Here is a 23,353-nt window from a genome sequence, read left to right on the forward strand (position 1 = left end):
TTGTCACTATAAATATGCAGTGGTAGGCATTTCAAAGATTTAGTTTAATGAATATCTTGACTGTTGAAAGCTTATCAAGTAATTCATTTATTAGAGGTAGAAGGTATTGATTTTTAATGATGATTCAATTTAATCTTTGATAGTTTACACAGAGATGAAGTTCATCATCTTTCTTGAAAATAAAAAGAATTAATGCATCAATCAGACTACTGAACAATGTATTCATTCCTTTATCTAATACATTCTTTAAATATTCCCGTAGAGCAGTTTGAGATCTATACAATGTTTCATTTTTTCTGATTTTTACACATTTATAGCAGCTTCTTCTGAAAAAATATATGTGTATGACATAACATAATTGGATAGACCGGTCAGCAAGTCTGAATACACCGCTGAAAATAGATATGAAGCATGTTTTGAGTTTTTTGAACATTTTGTAGATAATAATACTACAAGTATTTCTACTCTAACTTCTGTGAGAACTTCAGTTAAAACATCTTGTTCAGAAATAATTTGAAATTGTTGTTCATTTTCAAAGCTTTTGAAGAAGAATAATTGTCCATCCAATCAATTTATAAAAGGATTTGTTTGTTTTAATCAAGGAAATTTTAACACAAGATTGTAGTCCTTCATCTTCATTGCATGAAAGGAATGAGATGTCTGTTGCGCATTACCTTTGTGATCAGTGACAGTAATTGCAATGTTATACTCTTTAAAAAAGTGTATTATATATTCTTTCATCAATCAATTTAATCATCTTGATTTTGCAATGAGCAGCTTCTAAGTTGTGATCCTTTGCTCAAAATTCATCAACACAGTTCACTTCTGACTCAGAGTCTATTAATGCAAGCATTTTTTGCAAACTCTTAGATGTAGTGATTTCCATTGTGACAGTGAAGTTTAAGATGTTTTTGCATTGATTTTCCACATTTATAGCTGTCATTGTGAATTGAATGATGTGTTTTAAGCATTTTTTAAATCTTTTAAGTTCTTCATATCTTTTACATTGATTTTTGAATCTGATTTGATGTTCTTGAATTCATCTTTTAATCATTTAAAGCATAAATCGATGATATGTTCTGATCACTTGCAATAACAACAGTATTTTGATCAGATGAAGTTGTTGGACTTTATAATATCATTTTATCTATATTTATTATTAGCATTATTTTTGTTGTTAAAGTTTTGAATGAGGTTTTTGAAATTTGACTTTTTTTTAAATTTCATCTGTCTTTCTGACAGATTTGATTCTGTCATTGCAAGTTTATGATGAGTGGCATCATAGCTTAACTCCTTTAATTTGATTGCATATTTATCAAATTCTTAATGAATGAAAGGTAGAACTTTTATATAAAGGTGTGATTTTTGATGATATTCATTATAAAAATGCTGCAGATGCTCTTCAATTGATTGTAAATATAAAATAAATTATTGAACTATCTAATTTTCTTGTTGCTCTGTTTTTCAGTACTGTCTATCTGCATCTCAAAAACTTTTATCTGAATCGGTAACTTGACATTGCATCCAGCTAACAAATTCTTCCCATGGTGGCAAAATCTGTATATCATGTGTATATTGATACCAAGGTTGTTGCATCTCGACATTGAAATGAGTGACAGCTTTGATGATCTTCCGATGGTTATATTCATTATAGTAATCAAGATCACTGACATGGAAAGTGATAGCAGCTGTAACAATGTTTTTGAATTCTTTCATATTTTAATCTCAGAACTTTTCCACATCTCTCTAAAGAGTGATCACTTATATCAGAATCTCAATATTCTAATTGTCAAAGTGGTATCTGACTACATCTCTCACTGACAGTACTCACAGCACTTTTCACTAAAGTGTTAGACATTTGTAATGTAGATTTCAGTGATCTGAGGATGCTTATGATATTTTCATGATTACAATTCATACTAGTTGCATCTCTACCATGGTTCAGATGTGTTTCAAATGTATTTTGAGTGGCTGAAATTGTTTCATTCAATTCTTGCAATAAAGTATTGCATCAGTATTGAAGTTCTCATAATTTCTTCTCAATCTATAACTTTTTAATTCTTTTAATCACAGCTATTTTCTCAGCTTCAATTGTATTTAGATTTCATTTTCATTTCAAAATAAAGCTTTTTCAGAGAAGGTGTCCCCTTCTGAATTATACTTGAAGTTTTGACTTCATAGAGAAAGATGATGCTTGTTGCGCATTTTCAGTGCCAGAGAGGTGTATGTTTCACAGTTTTCTTCATTGATGTTTATTGCTTCTGATTTGACAGTGGCATGAGTACAGCAGATGCTGCAAATAAAAATCATGATTATTATTCAACAGATCATTTTTTAAAGATTGAATAATTAGAAACTGTGAGAAGTGATAGCAGTGTGAATAGTGAAAGCTCTTCAGTCTTTAAAAAGAATTAAAAGAAATATAAATTTTTTGAATAAGAATTCTCTGTTTTATTAACTCAGAATTAAAGCAGAGAAAACACTTTATTTCTCAAACTTTATCTTTTTTTTTAAATAAAAAATTTATCAAAGTTTTTGCTTAAATTAAATTTCATTTCAGTTTAAAATTATATTTCTGAAATATTAAAAACTTTCAATATTAAATGAAATCTCTTTTCATTCAAATTGAATCACTTTATTTTACTGAATAACTCTCAATAAATTGATTATTAGGTTTTCAAAGAAATGAATATATAAATGAGAAATCAAAAAATTAAATCTCCATTTTTTTTCTTTATAATAATTTATATATATATATAAACTACTTGTAGAGATCAAGCTATCATTCAAACACTGATATTTTAATTTTTATCTTGTTTATTTTTAGATGAAAGGACAGTTTGAGAAGCAATTAAAGGATTTGAGAGATTTGAATTGATGAGATATGCATTATTCAATTGTGCTGAGGTATCTTTTTGTTGCTTGACAGGCATGTGTGACTGGGAGGTACTCAGGGGGGACTTGACATGAATGCATTGAAACATCAAAATCAATCAGAGTTTTTTCAAACACAGAATCAAGAATAACTCAGTGAATTGTCAGTCAATTTATACAAAATTTTGATAGATTATCAGTACTAGATAAATCTATCACTGATTTAAATTTGAGTTAATTTGATCAAGAAATGGTGAAGTATTTTAATGAATTATCAAGAAAACATCTCTGCAGATGCCAAATCACTATTCATCAAATATTTCTCTCAAATCTTGATTCAATCTTTTCAAATTTACAGCAGTTATTGATATAGACAATAGGAATTGATTAAGGGTATTTGTATTGTCTAATTCGACGTATTGGGCTCGTTCGTGATTCCGGTGGTATAATATTTGAAATTTGTTAATAGACAGTCAATGCTAGAGCTGATTTTGAAAAGTCTTCAAAATATTCAAAGAAAAATCTCATTCAATTGTTCTATTCATCTTCACTGGGTGCCTGCTCACATGGGTATATATGGCAATGAAATGGCTGATAAAGCTGCAAAAAAAGCAACTGAATTAGAAGTCTGCTTTCAAAGAATTGTAACATGGGCTTTTATTAAGAGAAAAATAAGAGAATCATGTTTGCAAAAATGGCAAGATATCTTGTTTTTACAAAAAAAGAGTGTACATTATTCCAGGGTTGAAACTAAGCCAAAATGGAAAGCTTGCTCAATAAAATGTAAAAAGAAACTTTTTGCTACAATAATACAGCTATAAAGCTTGGACATGGTTATTTTAAATTATATTTGACAAATATTAGAAATGATTTAAGTGATTTATATTCAAATTGTCAGTTATATGAAAATCCAGAGCATCTTCTTTTACATTGTACAAAGCATACAGAGTTAAAATTGAGATTGAGAGAGAAGTTTGATTGACATAGTTAAATTTAAAACTTTTTGTTCAATACAAAAACTGGAAATGAATTCTTGATTGAATATTTGACAGAATCAAATGTTGCTACAAGATTTCAATTAAATAGCTTGATTTGATAATAAACTCAATTTTGGTTTTCGGTTTTTTTTTTTTTTTTTTTTTCTTATTTTTACTTTGAAATTTATTTCATTTATTTTTGATTTTGACTTGTTTTGAAAAGTTTGATTTGTGAATGCTTTCTTTTCTTTTAATAGTTGTTGTTTCTTATACTCTTTATTTCATTTGTTTTAAATTAAATGTATTGATCTGCTATCATTCTTTTAACATTCTTTTTAAATTGAATAGTTTGAATAGTTGTTTGATTCTGAGCTGGAATTCTGCTATTGCATGTATTAAATTGACTTTGTATATTAGCTTGTTCTCAAGTTGAAAAATCCTGGAGTATTTCAGATAGATGTTATAGTCACTGACTGTATACATCTATAATGGAAGAATAATAATAATAATTATATATATATAATTTAATTTAAAATTAAAACTTTATTAGAGCATCTCCTTCTAATCAGTTATAGACACATAATAAATTTATATAAAAAAAATTTATTGTCAATTCATTTTTTTTCAAGTTTATTCTTTATTTTTTATTTTTAAATTAAATAGATTGAGAGCTACTGTGAATTTATTCAGAAAAAAAAAGTTTTCTTTTTTCATGCATAAAAAGATGTAACATTTGTATGATTCTCAATATATTCATATTCAAATTGGTTTAATGTATTAAAACTCTGTCATTTATAAGAACTGCTGTTAAAGAAAGCTTTGAAATTCAACATTATTTTCAATGAAATTTCTTTTATTCATGACATGATATTTATAGAGGTGTTTATAAATTCATTTTATTTTCATGCAAAATCATGATTTTTGATTTCAGTAACTTGAAAATCAGAAGATTCAATTTTTATTTTTTTAAAAAATACTTCATAAACATTCTAATTTTTTAATAAACATACAATTATGAATTTTTTAATGCTCAAGCTTCTTCGCAATGCTATTATAATGATGTCACTTTGTAGAGTTTAAGTGATTTATTTTTATATTTAATTTGAACATCTAGATGCAGTTATAAACATAGAATAAATTGATACAGATAAATCAATTTATAACATAACAACTTTATTTTAATTAACAATTAACTCTATTCTAATATAGTTTATAAATTGATTAAGAAAAGAAAGAAAATGAAAAAAAGATCAGAAAAAGAAATTGTATAAAAAAATTTTTATAAAAAAAATTTAAAATGAAAGAATATTAAAAATCATGCTATGCTGTAGTAAAACATGAAATGAAAAAAATGTAAGAGATTATATAAAAAACTCAAAGAAGAATTCCTAAAGGAGAATCGACAATCACCATCGAATCATACTGCACCCTATATTATCAACAATAGGGCAGGGCCTTTTAGACAACCTCTTACCACTTGTTCAAGCACATATTAGAGTCTCCCCCATAGACGATGAATTTGAATTCCTCTGAAATTTTGCCAGAAGCGAATATGATCTGGGATACCGGAGCACACCGAACTATAATCTCTGCGGACCTTCTTTCCGAACCCATTCCGTCGTCGTCTTGAAAATGGGGAGAATGACATATATCAATTTGAGAGTGGGACAGCTGTTCAGGTGACAATCCTAGTTGCCCTCTCGAACACTACAGTCACCATTGAGGCGATTGCTTTAGTTTGCCCTAGAAATCTTATGCCAAACGGGTACAATGGCATTCTCTTCGGACAGAGCCAATATATTAATTCACTGGTATATACCAGTATTCCCCGCACGGCTCTTCTTCATTCTGGAGAGGACGTTGCTGAGGATGCCTGGGGCGACCTTTCTCTCAGTTCTTATTTTGATCCGTTTGGTGACCCCAATGCCTTTCGAGATCATTACTTGTTGGGGGATCTTTAAGGTGGCTCTCCCTCATTTTCATTGGTGTCATGGCATTGCTGCACACAATGGTAATGGCCCTTGCACGACTTTTTCATAAATTTTAAAGCGCTTCGTGACTGTTTTAGCATGTTTCCTATGCAATTTGCCTGCTTGCTATATTCTTACTCTTTGGCTTGTCCACTTTTTTTTTTTTTTTTTTTTTTTTTTTTTTTTTACACCTTTTTACTTCTCCTTACGAATTGGTTCTGGTTCACCTGAACTATATCATGTCCGCTAGTCAAATCCCCAGCATGGTCACAGGGCTTTTAACTCCTACACTTTATCTTTATTTTTGATTTGAGATACCAAGGCTACGGTTATATCAAAAGGATCAATTAATGAAATATAACTAGAGAAACACGAGCGTCTTGAAAGAGAATTCCCCGAGGGAAACCAGTCTATTGAAAAGGTGGATTGCCGAAGATGGAGACAAATGCCCCAGGTGTCCTCGGTGTGACAAACCCCCACCAACGATGAGATAGATTTGTATACCCATCGGGGAAACAGGTATTGCTGGTTTGATGGTGGCCTGCTCTGTGGACTACATTAGGGAGTCAAGCTGTACACCGAGACACTGATCTATAGCAAAATTCAAATAACCATGAGGGTTTCCAACTATAGGAGACGAAACTACGCTATGTTCTATCACATACGAACATAGGAAGTGGAAAATAGGGCTTCCCGTCCGCTCAGCCGTACTCAAGCCATTTGCCGGCCTGTTAGTAGTTGGGTGGGTGACCACCAGCGAATCCGGGCTTTTGTATGTTTTCTTTTTTTTTTTGGATTGTTTATTTGGGTGTATATGGAAAATATATAATTAACTCCAAGTACTTTTAAGATACTGTTTATATAGTAGAAAGACCCAAGTTTATACTGATTGTGATAGGCTTTTAATTTTTCGATAACCAAAGAATATTTCTGATTCTTCTGTAACCTTCGAAGGAGGACATATAAACAAGATATGCAGGGCGACCGTCAGATAGAACATATTCGTCAAACTCTGACAAAACCGCGCGAATGACCTCATATATGCCGTACTTTTGCAGTAAGTAAACAAGATGTGGCCTACAGACGTAAACGACAGGCAACACGAAAGTTATACACAACGTCACCAATTCTAGCAGGTTATAACCGGAAAGCAAAAGGTGAGGATATTATACCTTCTGATAATTGCCACAGAGGAAAGTGCCCGGAGGTTATTTGTAGTAAACAACTTCATCTATTTACAAATTATCGCCAGAATAAAAAAAAAGGTCAAGAGGCAATGATTTTAATTCTCCCTCCCTAGTACGGAAAGAAGGTAGGAAAAAGTGAATCAAAATGACAGTCGGAAAATCTATTCACACCTGTCCAGTTAACGTAGCGCTAGAAAGGAAAAATACCGTGATATACATATATTTTCTGGCTGGGGGGCCTGGCATGATAGGAGTCAGAGTGCAGCGGGAAGGCAATTATGCCAGAAGCATTCGCCTCGGATCTTCGATATACTCCTTAATCTATCGAAGGGGTTAGGGTTAGTAAATCACCACAGTCCTCATGATGGGACAAAACAAGACGGACCTTAACCAAGAACGTGACGGCTTCCCGACCATCCAGAAGACGGTGATCGTAGGTCAATGCGAGATACATCATCTAAAATAGATATTAGTTAGATGCATATGAAAAATGTGAGTCATCACACGGGAAAACACTTACAGGTCTGATCTCAATTTTTCCATTGACGACGACTGGCTTATCCTTGATCGCGTGAAGGCCGAGCACAGCTACAGGAATCTCGTAAGTATGATACGACCATAATATGCACACACTCGTCGGATGAAAGAGCGCTGCTCACCTGTTTGTGGAAGGTTGATAATCGGGGTACCCATCAGAGATCCAAAAACGCCTCCCTGGAAAGGATATTAATAAAAACGCGACCGCTGAATGGAGTTTAGAGACCCTTACATTGCTAATGGTGAACGTGCCGCCGGCCATATCCTCAATGGTCAATTTATTATCACGTGCCTTTCAAAAGCGAATGTTAATATGAGCTTGTCTATAATTCTAAAGGGAGAAGTAGTATGGAACCACATCACACAAGCATACCTTTTTACCTAATTCCGCAATCGCCTTCTCAATCCCAATGAGTTCCATAGACTCAGCGTTTCGTACGACCGGCGTGACTAGACCCTTCTCCGTCGCTACCGCCACGCTGATATCGACATAGTCTCTATAGACGATTGTATCTCCGCCATTGGGCCCTTCAATAGACGCATTGACGGTTGGAATATCTCTCATAGCCAAAACACAGGCACGAGAGAACGCGCTCATAAAGCCCAATTTTACACCAGTTTTCTTCAAAATATCGTCCTTGTATAGTTTACGGAATTCCATGAGAGATGACATGTCGACCTCGTTGAATGTAGTGAGCGATGCCGCTGTATTTTGGGACTGCTTCAGGCGCTCCGCAATTCGCAATCGCATACGGTTCATTTTTACCTAGATAACATGTCAGCCGAAAGAGCTTTTTCTTCAGTGGAGGGGAGAGTACTCTGCGTTCTTCCCTATTCCCAAGGGCTGATTGAGACGCTTGGGCCGGCTCCGGTTTGGATGGGGAGGATTTCTGGACGATTGGCTCCGACTTTGGTGGAGGGGTAGTGGCCTTTGCTCCTTCTTTCGGAGACGATGACGGTGGCGGGTGAGCAGATTCTGTTTTGGCTGCTGGCTTTTCTTCCGCTTTCGCAGGCTCCTTTTCTTCTTTGGACTTCTCGGGAGCGGGGCCCCCTGTCTCCAGCCTGACGAGATCTTGACCAACGGTAACAGTGTCCTCCTCATTTACAAAAAGTTCCTTGATCGTACCTGCCTCTGGAGCATTGACGGTGACATCGATCTGAAACAAAAACGTGCGAGAGTAAGTGTCTTTTTTCTTTCTTTCTTTCTTTCTTTTTTTTTTTGGGGAGAGGGAGGGAAGGGAGAGGATAAAATGCAGTTCGGGGGAAGCGTGATAAAATATTACCTTATCTGTTTCGATGGTTGCAAGTTCCTCGTCTCGCTCAACATATTCGCCAACCTCTATATTCTTGTTTAGAAAGATTCCATCAATGGACACGTAATATGATCCAGGAAAGCGGAGAAAGGCTTGAGGAAGGTAATATCTCACTTTTAGAAAACTGTTTTAATGTTCCTTCTGATATCGACTCGGCCATCGGCGGTACCTTTACGATCGAATCCGCTACCAGACTCGTTAGAAACGTTTCAAGGCAATTAAAAAGTTTGACAAGGGGGCGAGCATATCAACCATAAGTTCGTCGCTGGCTGCCCATAAACAGCGGGTTATTCGACAGGGCTACAGATTGTCTACACAATAAATGACCGATCAGAATCAAAGAATCTGTGACGGAATGGGGATATATACCTCCATGGAACCGACGAATTCAGAAGAGTGGTGTGCGCAGTTCTCAGGCTGCCATTGGATCGAGACGCCCGGCTTAGAGAAGACACAGCTCTGCAAGAGATTGAGCTGGTATAAACATGTCGAGGGACAAGTCGCAAATGTTTCGACATTTCTCGCGGGAGCTGTAGTCGTGGAGCCATCGGGTTTAGCGGTTATCAGTCTCAAGGCTGAGAATTAGGATAGAGGATGGTTGTGATTTAACAAGGCCGGAAGAAAACGACAGAGAGATAATACTAAGCAAAGATCAATATTAACAGAGAGTGTGTTGTCACGCAACGAGAGATGTCAACATAGTAGTGCTCGGTCCAAATTCTTGTTCTTGTTCTTAGTCTTGTTGTTGCTTGAAGCCAGCATGGTTGCGGAACAGGAACATCTTCCCTCCCGCGTCCCCGGCCCAAGCATCACACCAACCAGCTGCTTTGACAACCAGCGACAGCCAGACAACGCCCTTGCCACTGGCTCGCTCAACGGATATTCAACAATCAATTAACTACCCACTGGGTTGGGGCCACTTGGGATCAATTCTTCTTCGTCCACCACCATGACGCCCAACCCAACAGCCTTGTAAGCTACCCTCAAAATTCCGCCAGATTACTATTGCACTTTCGTTTCCATCTATCCTATATCTACTAATCGCACCCACCTCCAATCTGTATTTGAACAGGTCTCTCTACCGACGGTCCCTCAAGCTCGCCCTCGATTGGGCCGTCCATCGTCACCTATGGCGTGGCCAGGCTGTCTATATCCGTTCGCTCTTTGATGCAAATAGACATGTGCGCGAGCCTCGACAACAGAAAGTACGACACTGCACTGTTCAACCATAATTGATGTATATATATGTATATGTGGGCTTGGGATTATAGTTGACGCATTCATTAGGTTTTATTCCGCGAGACCGAGAAGTTGCTGGAAGAGTGGAAACATCCTGATCCGTATAGAGCCCCGACGGCACCAGGCGGTATGCATTTTCCCCTTTGATGGATGGATCAATTGCACCGCGTAGTTTTTGCTTCTTTTTTTTTTTAACACGTCACTGACACTTCGTTGCGTAGGGAGCAAATACGAGCGAAATTCCGAATTACCAATTCTACCATGTACGTGGGAAATACGTGTATCTATACAACCGAATCATACTAACTGAGGTTTTAAATAGTGGGCAAAGCACAACATGAAATAATGGAGGAAGAGGAACAGCGAATCAGAGAAGCTTCAAGACTTAACCAGGCAAAAGCACAGAGGCAGAAAGCAGATGAGCAGGAAGTGATCAGACTTGAAAAGGAGCAGAACCTTCAGTGATTTTGTTTATGTGTGTATGTGTAACACTGGGTTGAGTATTTTTTGCTATAGAGAAAGGAAGAGACATCCTCAGTATAAGTCCTTTCTATGTATATAAACTAAATGTTTCCTTTGGGTTTTCTTTTCCAATAAATTATCTCTCAGTCACTGATTGCTTTTGTCTCAAGCTGATAATGTCCACCGCACAGATATGAGTGCTGACTCTGATCGCTCATTGATGAGCCTCTAAGAAAAGATTTTACATGCAAATCAGACCTGTATATTCCATTTCAGTCCTAATGTACGTACATACATAGCAGTCTCAATTGCACTCACTTCCTTTGTTGGATTTGTGACCAACCATGCATCACCAACCCCCACCCCAACATTCAACCTTGGAAGTTCCAAGGGTTGGAGAAACCCACATCCTCATGTTTTTGTCAACTTGCGTTCCATAAAACTTGCAAGCCGTGGTTGATCCCGGAGCGATATCAACAAAAGCCAAGCCAGTGGGATTTCCTGACGCGTCCTTAGTAGATATAGCAGCTGGGAGAAACGCGAATTTTGTTCTTCAATTCTGAATCACTGATAAAAATGCGGGTAAATGCTTCACACACGTTAATGAAAGAAATGAAGGGGAGAACAAGTTGGAAATAGAATAATCACTCTTCAATTTTCGAAGAATCAAGCTATAAAAACGCAAGATCGCCAGCACGCGTCAAAATATGCTTTCGTGGGCGATGAGCCGCTTTAAATACCCCCATCCGCACCGATTTGCCGTCGAGACGTAATGTACACCAGTAAAAACAAACAGGAGCCATAAAACTTTGCCCAACCAGAATCCCATGATCACGTCAGAAAACCCAGACTGCGCCGAAGAACAAGAACAAGAACAAGTAGAAAACTCGAAAAGACATGAGGTGGAGGGGGAAATTAATCGATGGAAAACAAAAGATAAGAAAATCTGCTTAAAGTTCAAGACTGGAACTAGGGTTCTTTCCTGACTTGGGGGTCTTCTTGGGGAGCAGATTCTGGTGAATGTTGGGCAGGACACCACCCTGGGCGATAGTGACATGGCCAAGGAGTTTGTTCAATTCCTCATCGTTGCGTATGGCGAGCTGGAGATGACGGGGGATGATACGCGTCTTCTTGTTGTCACGGGCGGCGTTACCAGCCAATTCGAGAATTTCAGCAGCCAGATACTCAAGGACAGCAGCGAGATAGACGGGAGCACCTGCCACCAACGTGTTAATTTCAAAATATGATAGCATAAATGATAGAGCCCATAAAAGGGTTGAGCGACTAACCAGCACCAACGCGCTGTGCGTAGTTTCCTTTGCGCAACAGGCGGTGGACACGACCGACTGGGAAAGCTAGACCAGCCTTGGAAGAGCGGCTGGAATTCGATGAGTTAGATTAGATTCATACAATGGAACAAGGATGTTTTATGTTGTATCCCGCCGCAAAACCCGAGAGAACGGATGTCACATACGATTGCGAAGTCTTGCCGCTGGCCTTTCCTCCTGATTTGCCTCCAGTCATTTTGAGTGTTGTTTGGTTTTTTGGTTTAGAGAGGGAGTGGATGCAGAAGCGTAAGTGGCAGTAACGTGAGCGGTAGAAGACGTGAGGAGAAGCAGAGTCAAACTGGAATGTGGAGAAGAAACAGAGAGGAGGAGAGAGAAGAGAGCAAAGAAGGGCAGGGAGGACGAGACACTGGTTTATAAGAAAACACGGCGTCGGCTCTTGTTGGGCGGAGTCGCAACCCAGATCACGCAGGAGAGTCACGGGATTCTCGCTTAGCTGAGCTCGATCAGCCAGATCAGTCCAATCACAGGCTCTCATTTGCTGCGTCAGCTTGTTATGGCGTCCTGCCCGATCCGGTAAGCGTGGTAAATGGCGCTGTTACCGTCCTGTACGGCCCAGTATTGTCGCGTGGCCATACAAACAACAGCCGCCACGCCCCTTAATCATACGGATCATACGAAACTGTTACCGTATCGAAATTCTGCTTCCTTCACCCACCTCAGATCACGCTGGGTGGACTGGCGCTCTTTGCTGCTGCTATAAGTACTCGCCCCCCGCCAGCTTCCTCGTCGCGACTCTTGTTCTTTTCTTCTTCCTCTCCATATCCCGCTAACAGCCGTCCCCCGTCGTCCATCTCCGCACGTCCACGTTTGTGTTTATTCTCACTCCGCATTCGCCTCTACCAACTTTATTTTTTTAAATTAAAAATCAAACAACCAAATCACAATGCCACCAAAGGCCGCTGAGAAGAAGCCCTCCACTGCTGGCAAAGCCCCAGCTGGCAAAGCTCCTGAGAAGAAGGAGGCCGGCAAAAAGACCACTGCTGCTGGTGGTGAGAAGAAAAAGCGATCCAAGACCAGAAAAGAGACCTACTCCTCCTACATCTACAAAGGTATGTTGTATATTTCCCTGTCGCTGCTCCTTCTCTCACCCATAATTCGAAGAAGTCTCTCTATGACGCGATGGAAGCGTGCTAACGCGTTTTTTCCTTTTGTCCTTAGTCCTCAAGCAAGTCCACCCAGATACTGGTATCTCAAACCGCGCCATGTCCATCCTCAATTCTTTCGTCAATGGTATGTCGCCTCATTCACGTGTCCCGTAGGAGCCATAACTAATTCTTCTCCTAATAGATATCTTTGAGCGTGTCGCCACTGAAGCCTCCAAGCTTGCTGCATACAACAAGAAATCCACCATTTCTTCCCGAGAAATTCAGACTTCGTAAGTTTGCTCGTTCCGCAATACAATCCAGCACATCGCATCGCTAACAAAAACCTCTTCACAGCGTGAGACTCATCCTGCCAGGTGAACTTGCCAAGCATGCCGTCTCTGAAGGCACAAAGGCTGTCACCAAGTACTCCTCGTCCGCCAAATAAACGACATTTTGTTTTCTTGCTTTCCTTTTTCTACTATATGATTTTGCTTTCCGTTTTAATTCCTCACGGTCAAGTGTCTTTTCTGCGGCTCAGTGAGGTGGTTACGGGTGTTCAGTGGGGTTTTCTTTTTATTTTAACGTTTCATGGGACGGCTTTGATTTTATTTCCTGTTCAAATTTTCTTTTTGTGCCGATGCCGCATGTTTATGGGTTGCAATTCGTATCGGTGTGATGGAATGTACAATAAATTACTGGAATATGGAAAGGCAATCCGGCATGGGATTACTGGTCACTGGCTCTTCCTCGATTAAAGCAGCAAAATAAATGTGCTTTATTCTCGCGCAATTTCTCTCATCGTCCCATCCCTGTTTACATTTTGAGAACCAGCCACCTGGGATTTCGGCATCTTAATTTTCAGATGTTCATAAGAGGTCTTCGTGCGGTATACGATACTTTGGTAAATGGCTCATTTCTATTCCATTCCATTTGCTAAGTACAAAATCCAATGATGATATTGCAGACAGCCCATGCCAGTTCATAACGTGAAAATGGCGGTTGTAAGACCAGGAGATCCAAAATGGAGAGAAAAGTGTAACCCCCCAAGCAGAAACATAACATGCGCATTATTTTGATATATGTAGGAAACTGGAGCTATCCCCGGCGTCTTCGCGGATGCTCACATCATTATCGTCATCAACACTCGCATCATGATCTTCACATTTGTTGACATCGTCATCGTCGTCGTCGTCGTTGTCGTCATCATCATCCAGCGACTCCACTTCATCAACCGCCCCTTCCCTCTCCGGCCCATGCCCACCAAACGGTGACTTCTCCTTATCAAACACGTGTATGATAGCTTTCCCTGTCCCGATCATCGCGCCATTGTGCACGCTCCTCTTCCACGAATTCCAGTCATCCTCGTCACGAATCAGGAAGCCAATCAGCATACTGGGGTCCATATCCTTGATATGTAAACGCCGCAGCCGACGCGTGTGGTAGGTGTTCAGCTCTTCAGTGGTGTACGGTCTATCGCCCGCGTCGTGGTAGGCGAGGGCTGGGCGGGTATGGTGCGGGTCCAGGTAGAAGAAGTGGGACGCTTGGGCGCCGATGAAGTAGTGGGAGGAGGAAGGGCGGCCGCTGTGAATTTATTTTTTATATATATAATGAGCATTGTGGTTAAGCCGGAAAAGCGCACGGGCTCACCTACCCAGCTATCCCTACGGACTGTGGATATTTCAATACGGCCTTGAGCGCTTCCCAGTAAACTGGTGTAACGCGATCGATGCCCAGCCTGATCCCCAGGAGGATTAGGGTGGGGTGGACGTCTGTGCTCGTACCAGCACCTGTGCCGCCTGCGCTGGCTATTGCCCGGAATCGATCTTCGTAGACATCTGAGCCGTCACTTGTGACGTAGACATTGAGGCCGGCGTGTTCGCATTCGCTCGATAATGCTCTGCAGGCTATACTTTAGGCCACCGAGATGACAACGAGGGGGATAGGAAAGGCCACCTACTGGATGCATCTTGCTGTTGCGGACGGGCCAAACCATTCCCCAGGGTATTTGCCACATGCGGAAGCTCCGTGTTCCACGAATCTATGTATTGAAAAGGGGGCTTTTGGATCATCGGCAAATAGCGAGAGTAGCTTGCTTTCTTCCTTTATCTTGGTACCACGTCTCCAGTCTACAGGGTAGTTTCCCTTTAGCCTCCAGATATGCATAGCAAATCATAAATACAACGAGCGTACTGAGACCTCGCGGGCACAACTTACCTCGACCTAGATATAATATTGCCAGCGCATTTGCAAGCAAACTCTGTCCTGACCGAATCATACAACCCCATCCAGTATCCGTCGTGAATCCCTGCGAATCAACCAGTTGACTTCTAAGGCGGACACCCAATGTCATGGCCGACAAAGCGTTCGGGTCGTTGGACTTGGGGATCAGCGGGAAGTTGGAGCGATAAGTAAGCCATATCTTTGATTCAAAATCATCGAGGAAAGCGTCTGGCCAATGCTGCTGTCCTTGCTGTCCCAGAGGGCTTGTTGTTGATCCACGATGGATTGCGAAGGGCAGTAGATGCCTCTGTGGCTTTGTAGCACTATCCGATGATCTTGTCGGGCTTGCATTTGTGGTCTGATCTAAGTGATTTTTTTGTTCATCCTGTGTCTTTTTGTCATCGCCGGCGTCCTTGGTGCCGGTATCAACCGCCTGGACATGTGGTGATGGTGGTTGTGGTTGCGGAGGAGTCAGTGGCTGATACTCTCGCCCGAGGCACCAGATGGGCGAGCCAGGTTCATCGTCATTCTTCGGCTCGGGATCCCAGAGGTACTGCACGATTCTCTTGTATTTTCCAATATCAACGTTATTCATGACGGCTGTCGGTTTAGAGTATATTCATACCCCATGGAGGTTGGCGTCAACCGACGGGATAAAGTCGGTCAATATCAGTAGTGATGGTTGTAGGTTGGGAATCGAGCACCTGACGGGAGAAATTTATACATTTATACGGACATACTAGTATATATATATTCTGGACCCGACAAAGACGTCACCAGGACCTAGAACTGTAGACAACGAAAACAACGGGGATATAAACGCATTCAAATACGCACCTTTATCATCAAATCTGCCAATATGCCCCCCCAGCTCAGCGAATTTACCACCAATGAGATCGTACGCCTTCTAAATGATGGTTATATGCCTGCTCAGATTGCGCGGACCATTGAGTGCAGTCTGGCCACTGTATATCGAATCCAACGAAATATTCGCTGCTTTGGAACTGCTAGAAGTCCTCGTTCAACATGGGGTGTAAAGCCAAAGATCACACCGGATATCTTGTCAGGTTTGGAGGACTTTTTTGAGGCATATCCAACTGCATATCGCGATGAGGCTGTCTGCTTTGTGAAGGATGAATTTGATGTTGATATCCACCCTCGATCGATATCTAGATTGTTGAAGAAACTGAATTTGACATGGAAGAAGGTGATTAATTATTGCAATTGTCACTTATAGAACCTGCTAATCTGTCAGTTCTATTTGATATAGGTTGAACCTGTGGCCAGTCAACGCAACGAAGAACTTCGAGCTGAATGGCGTATTCAAGTTACTCAGTATCAACCTGATCAACTTATCTTTTTAGATGAGAGTGCTGCGAATGAACGTACTGCAGATCGACGATATGGATGGTCAAGCAGAGGATTCCCTTGTCGCATTAGAAGGCCCTGTAAACGATCTCGCAGATGGTCAATCTTACCTGCAATAAGTGTCGATGGATATCTTGATTATGATATATATCAGGGGTCCTATAATACAGAGAGGTTCAATGAGTTTGTACGTGTCCGGATACTGCCCAAATGCCAACGAGGTTATCACTACTTAGTGATGGATAATTGCTCTTCTCATCGTTCACAAGCACTGCGAGATCTCTGCAGAGAAGCTGGCATTGGACTTTTATTCTTACCTCCATATTCTCCTGATTATAATCCTATAGAGGAGTCATTTCACGCGTTGAAAGAATGGATTAGAAGATACAGATGTCAGTTAGAGAATCAGTTTGATGGAGATTTTGAAGCCTTCTTGCATCATGCAGTTGAGAATTTCATGGGAGAAGAAGATGCAAGAGGATATTTCAGATCGGCTCATATAGGATATATTGTAAAATTTAAAAAGATTCAGATTACAATTCAATTATGATGATATATAATATCTAAGTTTCAAATTCAGAAGCAGAAGCAGTATGAAGTCTGCTGTCATCATTACAAACAGCAGATAAAGACAATTTAATCTCCTTCAACTGTGACTGCCAGATAGAACTCTTTAACCCATTTCTTATTATCGAGAATATACCCATTCCAATATTCAACTGAACCACCTGCTCATTTGTCATTGTCCGTATATGATCCAGTTCAAATCCTTCATTCTGAATAATGCTCTTTGCAGTTAAAAGAGCTTCTGCTCTTCGAGGTCTCTCTGTCATCAACCAGTTGAAGAACTCATCAATAAACAGATCCGCGTGTTCACCACACTGAGGGATTGGACTACTTCGAATAGGAGGCAGGTTCGGATTCGATGGCAGGTTCGGATTCAATGGCAGGTTCGGATTCGATGGCAAGTTCGGATTCGATGGCAGGTTCGGATTCGATGGCAGGTTCGGATTCGATGGCAAGTTTGAATTTGATGGCAAGTTTGAATTCGATGACAAGTTTGAATTCAGTCCTCCCATGCCTCCCATTCCTTCCATCATATATTTCATCACAATCACATTGATTATCTCACTTGGAGACACAATATTAGATGAAGAAGGAGTTGAGGGAGATATTGGATACGATAGAAGCTGACAGTCATATCATTTGTTGTGACATTCCGTAACTTGATCTTTATAGGCTCCTTTATCCCATTGATAATCACCCGTTCATACAGCTGAATGAGATCTCAGGCTCAGGGGTAGGTGTTCGCAGAAATCGAGGATCTTCTGACTGTGTCTCCTCCTCCTCCTCCTCCTCCTCCTCCTCCTTATCGTCCTTCTCATCATCAGTTGGATTCTCGTCATTATCCGGAACATCCGGAACACGCGGTTTGGACAGACGAAGGCGCAGGGTAGTTGGGAGTCCTATTACCAGCTTGCGAGGCAGTAGAACGGGTGGGTTGTTGCGGCGCATATTCGGCAGATTTGATGATAAAGGTGCAGATTTGATGATAAAGGTGCGTATTTGAATGAATTGGATGATATTTGAATGATTCTAGAGATACGTGGATATTTTGGTTATTTCTGCGGTGTTTTGCTACTATTTTTCAGGGGGTGGCAGAAAATTCTGTTTTCGCAAGCTTTACGTCCCGCCACAATATCTCTAGAATCATTTAAATATCATTCAATTCATTCAAATACACATCTTATCATCAAATCTGTCAATATGTTCTGCAACATTCATCATTCTACTGCCTCATAAACTTATAAAAGAACTTCAACTACTCTGCATTTTTATCTATTCAAATTGCTTGTTTCAAATATTCTGAATAGTGATGAGAATCTAACTGATGATAAGAAGAAGAATAAGAAGAAGAAGAAGAAAAAAAAGAAGAAGAAAAAAATACAATTAAAAGATTTTAATTTTTATAAATATTTATTTCTGAATTTGGGATCTTATTCAGATTGTATGAATGAATGATTATCAATAAAATAAAGAAGTTTATAAAAATCAAGTTATAAAATATCACAACAAATAATATGATTGTTAATTTTTATTATATTCAATATATTGTAAAAAAAATAGCTGAAGAGTATGTTATAAAGCAGAACTGCAAGAAGATAAAAGTTGCAAATTGTATAATCATCATCTTATTAAATAAATATAAATCTTCAATCAAAATCACTCTTGAAAAAAAGACAGATTGAAGAGAGATTATCACTCTTTTAAAAAAATTATATAAGAAGAAAATGAATGAATTTAATATTGAAATTATTATTTTTTTTTGATTTTTTTGATATTTCAAGTTTATTTTCAAACATCTTTGTAATACACAGTTCTGCAGCTTTCATTGAAGTGTTGAATTCATAATTAACAATTCAAATATTGATATTAAAAAACGTATTAAATGTTAAAGAAAAAGTAATGTTATCATTTATCAAATTCTTTCAAATTCATAAAATATTTGACGATGGAAAGCTGCTGTTTATATGTATAAAATCTACAGCCATTAGTCAGCAGTTGAAAAAGATTTGAAATTGACAGTTAAATGAGTATAATTTTTTACAGATTGAGTGTGAGATAACTGCTCATTGATGTTGTTAAACCCCGGTGGCCGAATGAGTAATACGGCCACCAGGTAGCGCCTTGGTGTGGGGACTCAAGGTGTATGAATTTGAAATCCACAAGAGGACAACATTACATCAGAGTCAATTTCTCAGCCTCTAAAATAAAAAAATGTGAATTTGTCAAGTAAGTATTTTCAAATGAATCTACTATCTGATTTAATTTATTGTTTCTGAGCTGAAAATCTGTATCATAAGTATCAAATTTTGTCATTTATTAATTTTTTCATATTTCTGTTATATTCTTGACATCATACAACACTAAGAATTCCTTCTATATAATCAACTCTTACCTGTATTTAACATTACACAAGAACTTGTCATAAGCACTGCTTGCATACAAATATAACAGAATAATAATAATAATAATAATCTTAATTGATGTTGTTAAAAAATGAATTGTCATAACTTTGAATAAAGTATTTGTTGAATAGCTTTTGATGATACTCATATTCAACTTTTGAGTAGTGAGATTGTCAGTTGAATAGATGATGTTGAATATGAATATACAACAATTAAAAATCTCTTAAAAAAATGATAAAAAAATTGATGGATAAAAAGAAAAAGATAAAAAGAAAATGAAAAAATGAAAAAATGAATTTATTTTTACTTTTAATTTTTTCATACAAATATTTCAAATGTCAGCAATTATATTTCCTTTCTCAACTTCTTCTTCATCTAATATTGTATCTTCAAGTGAGATAATCAATGTGATGGTGATGAAATATATGATGGAAGAAATAAGAAATATAAAAAAATTGAATTTAAACTTATTATTGAATTTAAATTTATCATTGAATTTAAATCTGTTGTTGAATTCTGTCATTAAATTTGAATCTGATATTGAATTCAAATCTGTTTTCTATTTAAAGTTATTCAATCTCTTAATTTGATAAATATGTGAATCTGTTTATTGATGAATTCTTCAATTGATTGATGACAGAGAGATCTTAAAGAGTAGAAGTTTTTTTAACTGTAAAAAACATTATTCAGAATGAAAAATTTGAACTGAATTATATACAAACAATGATAAATGAGCAGATGATTCAGTTGAATATTGAAATGAATATATTTTCAATAATAAAAGATGAGATAAAAAGTTTTATTTAACAATCACAATTGAAGAAGATTAAATTATTTTTATCTGTTGTTTATAATAATGACAATTTTTGCACAATTTCATAGAACATTTGAGTATAGTTGTCATTTTTGTTTGAAAAAGAGAACTCTGTATGAGCATTCTAAATCTATTGCAAAGTGTGTTAATTGTAAAGAGCCTCACTTTGCAAATTCAAAAGAATGTGTATTTGCTCCCAAATCAGGAAAGCCATCAGTACAGACAAATAACTCAGTCTTTACTAATGTAAATGATAGCAATAAACAAAAAAGAAGAAATTCTCAACTCTCTAAATCTGCTATCTTTGAAGCCTCTGCAAGGCAAAAAATTAGATCACAGAGTCACCAAGAACCCCTGTTCAAATAAAGATAAAAGATACACATATACAGAATATGATAGCAGTTGAAGTTGTGAATAATAGATTCAGTCTGTTATCTGACTCTGAATAAAGAGAAATACTTGTTAATATTTGTGTAATGTCAAAAAAAAAAAAAAAAAATGTTAAAAGCTCAACAAAAATCAAATTTATTCAAAATAATGTGGATAAAACAAATCCATGCTTTTATTCCTGTTTACAAATTGGCTATGAGCAAAAAGCAGACTTTGTTTTTATTTAAAAACCCAAACTTGATGCTGATCAAAAGTATAATGTATCTCATCCAGCATACTATTGTTTTCTACCAGAGAAAACAGATATTAGAGTTAGAATGGCAATACATGCTAGAAAAAATTCAAGGTTTCAATTGAATTTGAGATATGATTTAATATCTGACATTGATATTCTTATTGGTGACATTGTGGATATGAAAAAACAGTTTGAAAATATTCAATTAATCAATATCTACAATAAAAAATCTCTGAGAGAAAACAATAGAACTTGGACATTTGATAAATGTTTAATGTAGTTAAAACCAGGGAAAAACTCAATAATCATAGGGGATTGCAATGCTCATCACTCCTGGTGAAATTCAGAAAGGACTCAATCAATTAAATCTGAAAAACTAATTGAATGAGCACTTTTAAACAAACTAGAGTTGATAAATGAGTAAGATATTCCCACTTTTCACAAGCCAGGTTTGAGACAGAAATCAATTATAGATCTATGTTTTTTCTCTAATAATCTATATGAGAATAAACATTTTAATTGGTGTATTGACTCAAATGAAACAAATGGTGCTGCCACTGGACATGAGATAATTTAAGTTGATATGGAATTGGATAGTAATCAAACAGTTCAAAACCTATTATATTCAAATCAATACAATTTTGAAAAAGCTCAGTGGACAGAAGTGAAAAGAATGATTAAAAAGTTGAAATTAGAGAATAATGAAATTCTTTATTGGAAATCAGATACAAATGTTACAGGCAAAATGCTTGAAGAAAAAGCAAATTTAATCACTGAGATTATAGTATAAAAAATTATATTCCATTGAAAAGAGTCTCTGAATTCTCTAAGCCTTGGTGGAATGATGAGATTTTAAATAAAAAAAGACATTTAGCTAAAGTTAAAAGAGATTGGAAAGAAGACCTTGCCTCATGTGAGTATTTAAAAAATATTAGAAATGATTATTTCTCAACAATTAAAAAAGCAAAGACTGATTGTTGAAATAACTTTCTAGAAAATGCTCAGGGAAAAGAGATCTTCGAAGCTTTTAGATATACAAAGTCAAAAACAATGTCTAAGCTATCAACATTAACTTATAACCTCGAAGCTTTCAGATATACAAAGTCAAAAACAATGTCTAAGCGACCAACATTAACTTATAACCTTTAGAATGAGGAAATTATAGCTAGTTCATTTGAAGATAAATGTTAAGCTTTTATGAGAATATTGTTTCCATCATCAAATAATTCAACTGAGGTTTGTTTTTTGCAAGAAGATAATGAATATGAACATGATAAGAAATGGAAATGATCTGACTTAATTGAAGATGAATTAAAGACAGCTATTTTTTCATCTTCAAAGGTCACAGCAGCAGGAGCTGATACCATAAATCATTTAATAATTCAAGAGCTTCATTTAATATTAAAAAATGAGCTCTTTAAATTGTTCTCAAATCTTTTAAAATATGGGTATCATTCTAAGTGCTAGAGGCATGCTGTTGAAGTTATTCTGTCAAAACTTAATAGAAAACTAACTGTTTCTAAATCTTATAGAGTGATATCTATGCTGAATTGTCTGGGAAAAATTCTGGAAAAGATAATTGCAATTAGATTGTCTTTTCTATCTACTACAACTGATTTATTAAATGATGATCAGATGAGATGTAGAAAGTAAAACTCAGCAATTGATGCAGTTCTCTCTGTACTTCATGATATTCAACTTACAAAAAATGAAAAAATGGTTACAACTGCAATGCTTATTGATATAAAAAATGCATTTGATTGTATTTCACTTTCTCAAATGATCAAAACTTTGATAGAACTGAGAATGCCAAAGTCTCTCATTAAGTGAGTTGTCTGTTTCATGTTGAAAAGAACTATTGAGTTGCTTTTTGATGGAATAAGACAAGATATAACAGATATTGAGATAGGAGTTCCTTAAAGTTCCCCAGTCTCACCCATTTTATTTGCTATATTTATCAAGTTTCTGTTTATTGATAGACAAATGGCAATTATGGTGAGAACTCCAAGCTATGTGGATGATTTGGGTCTAGTTGTAAGCTCAGAATCAATTGTAAATAATTGCAATTTGATTGAGCAAGCAGCAACTGAAATGATTGAAAAAGCAAAATCAAAAAACATTGTTTTTGATATGGATAAAACTGAATTAATTCACTTTTATCCAAATTTCAGAGAAAGAGATACTAAAGTTAAGCTTTTAAATCATTCAGTTAAATCAAAAAATTCAATTAGATGGCTTGATGTCTGGTTAAAATCTCAGTTAAATTTTAAATCTCTGTGAGGGGTGATGACAGTGTGAAGAGTGAATAGTAGAAGATAGTATATAGTGTAGTGGAAAATAATAATAATTATAGTAGTAGTATAG

General features: G+C 37.1%; 7 protein-coding genes across 7 annotated transcripts; 3 read left to right on the forward strand and 4 right to left on the reverse strand.

Moving 5' to 3' along the window:
• Positions 1 to 7,284: 7,284 nt before the first annotated feature.
• Positions 7,285 to 9,376, reverse strand: HCAG_03522 (dihydrolipoyllysine-residue succinyltransferase component of 2-oxoglutarate dehydrogenase complex, mitochondrial precursor; the record flags this gene model as incomplete). The annotated part of the gene is made up of 11 exons (XM_001541374.1): positions 7,285 to 7,329; positions 7,394 to 7,465; positions 7,529 to 7,596; positions 7,668 to 7,722; positions 7,778 to 7,837; positions 7,919 to 8,250; positions 8,312 to 8,702; positions 8,829 to 8,884; positions 8,973 to 9,044; positions 9,111 to 9,169; positions 9,228 to 9,376. 11 exons carry the CDS (start codon positions 9,374 to 9,376, stop codon positions 7,285 to 7,287), a joined length of 1,359 nt encoding a protein of 452 aa, XP_001541424.1.
• Positions 9,377 to 9,807: 431 nt separating this feature from the next.
• HCAG_03523 (predicted protein) lies at positions 9,808 to 10,562 on the forward strand (the record flags this gene model as incomplete). Its single annotated transcript, XM_001541375.1, has 5 exons — positions 9,808 to 9,830; positions 9,931 to 10,063; positions 10,146 to 10,224; positions 10,319 to 10,360; positions 10,420 to 10,562. 5 exons carry the CDS (start codon positions 9,808 to 9,810, stop codon positions 10,560 to 10,562), a joined length of 420 nt encoding a protein of 139 aa, XP_001541425.1.
• A 947-nt stretch (positions 10,563 to 11,509) lies between these two features.
• On the reverse strand, positions 11,510 to 12,083 carry HCAG_03524 (histone H2A; the record flags this gene model as incomplete). Its single annotated transcript, XM_001541376.1, has 3 exons — positions 11,510 to 11,775; positions 11,849 to 11,937; positions 12,034 to 12,083. The coding sequence occupies 3 exons, from the start codon at positions 12,081 to 12,083 to the stop codon at positions 11,510 to 11,512; spliced, it is 405 nt and encodes a 134-aa protein (XP_001541426.1).
• A 708-nt stretch (positions 12,084 to 12,791) lies between these two features.
• Positions 12,792 to 13,438, forward strand: HCAG_03525 (histone H2b; the record flags this gene model as incomplete). The annotated part of the gene is made up of 4 exons (XM_001541377.1): positions 12,792 to 12,957; positions 13,067 to 13,138; positions 13,196 to 13,283; positions 13,348 to 13,438. 4 exons carry the CDS (start codon positions 12,792 to 12,794, stop codon positions 13,436 to 13,438), a joined length of 417 nt encoding a protein of 138 aa, XP_001541427.1.
• A 622-nt stretch (positions 13,439 to 14,060) lies between these two features.
• HCAG_03526 (conserved hypothetical protein) lies at positions 14,061 to 15,808 on the reverse strand (the record flags this gene model as incomplete). The annotated part of the gene is made up of 5 exons (XM_001541378.1): positions 14,061 to 14,574; positions 14,645 to 14,897; positions 14,951 to 15,031; positions 15,208 to 15,213; positions 15,271 to 15,808. The coding sequence occupies 5 exons, from the start codon at positions 15,806 to 15,808 to the stop codon at positions 14,061 to 14,063; spliced, it is 1,392 nt and encodes a 463-aa protein (XP_001541428.1).
• Positions 15,809 to 16,072: 264 nt separating this feature from the next.
• HCAG_03527 (predicted protein) lies at positions 16,073 to 16,700 on the forward strand (the record flags this gene model as incomplete). Its single annotated transcript, XM_001541379.1, has 2 exons — positions 16,073 to 16,420; positions 16,578 to 16,700. 2 exons carry the CDS (start codon positions 16,073 to 16,075, stop codon positions 16,698 to 16,700), a joined length of 471 nt encoding a protein of 156 aa, XP_001541429.1.
• Positions 16,701 to 17,475: 775 nt separating this feature from the next.
• HCAG_03528 (predicted protein) lies at positions 17,476 to 18,096 on the reverse strand (the record flags this gene model as incomplete). The annotated part of the gene is made up of 2 exons (XM_001541380.1): positions 17,476 to 17,708; positions 17,856 to 18,096. 2 exons carry the CDS (start codon positions 18,094 to 18,096, stop codon positions 17,476 to 17,478), a joined length of 474 nt encoding a protein of 157 aa, XP_001541430.1.
• Between the last annotated feature and the right edge of the window lie 5,257 nt (positions 18,097 to 23,353).

The sequence above is a fragment of the Histoplasma capsulatum genome, genomic scaffold, assembly GCF_000149585.1.
Source record: "Histoplasma capsulatum NAm1 scaffold_3 genomic scaffold, whole genome shotgun sequence".
NCBI lineage: Eukaryota > Fungi > Ascomycota > Eurotiomycetes > Onygenales > Ajellomycetaceae > Histoplasma > Histoplasma mississippiense.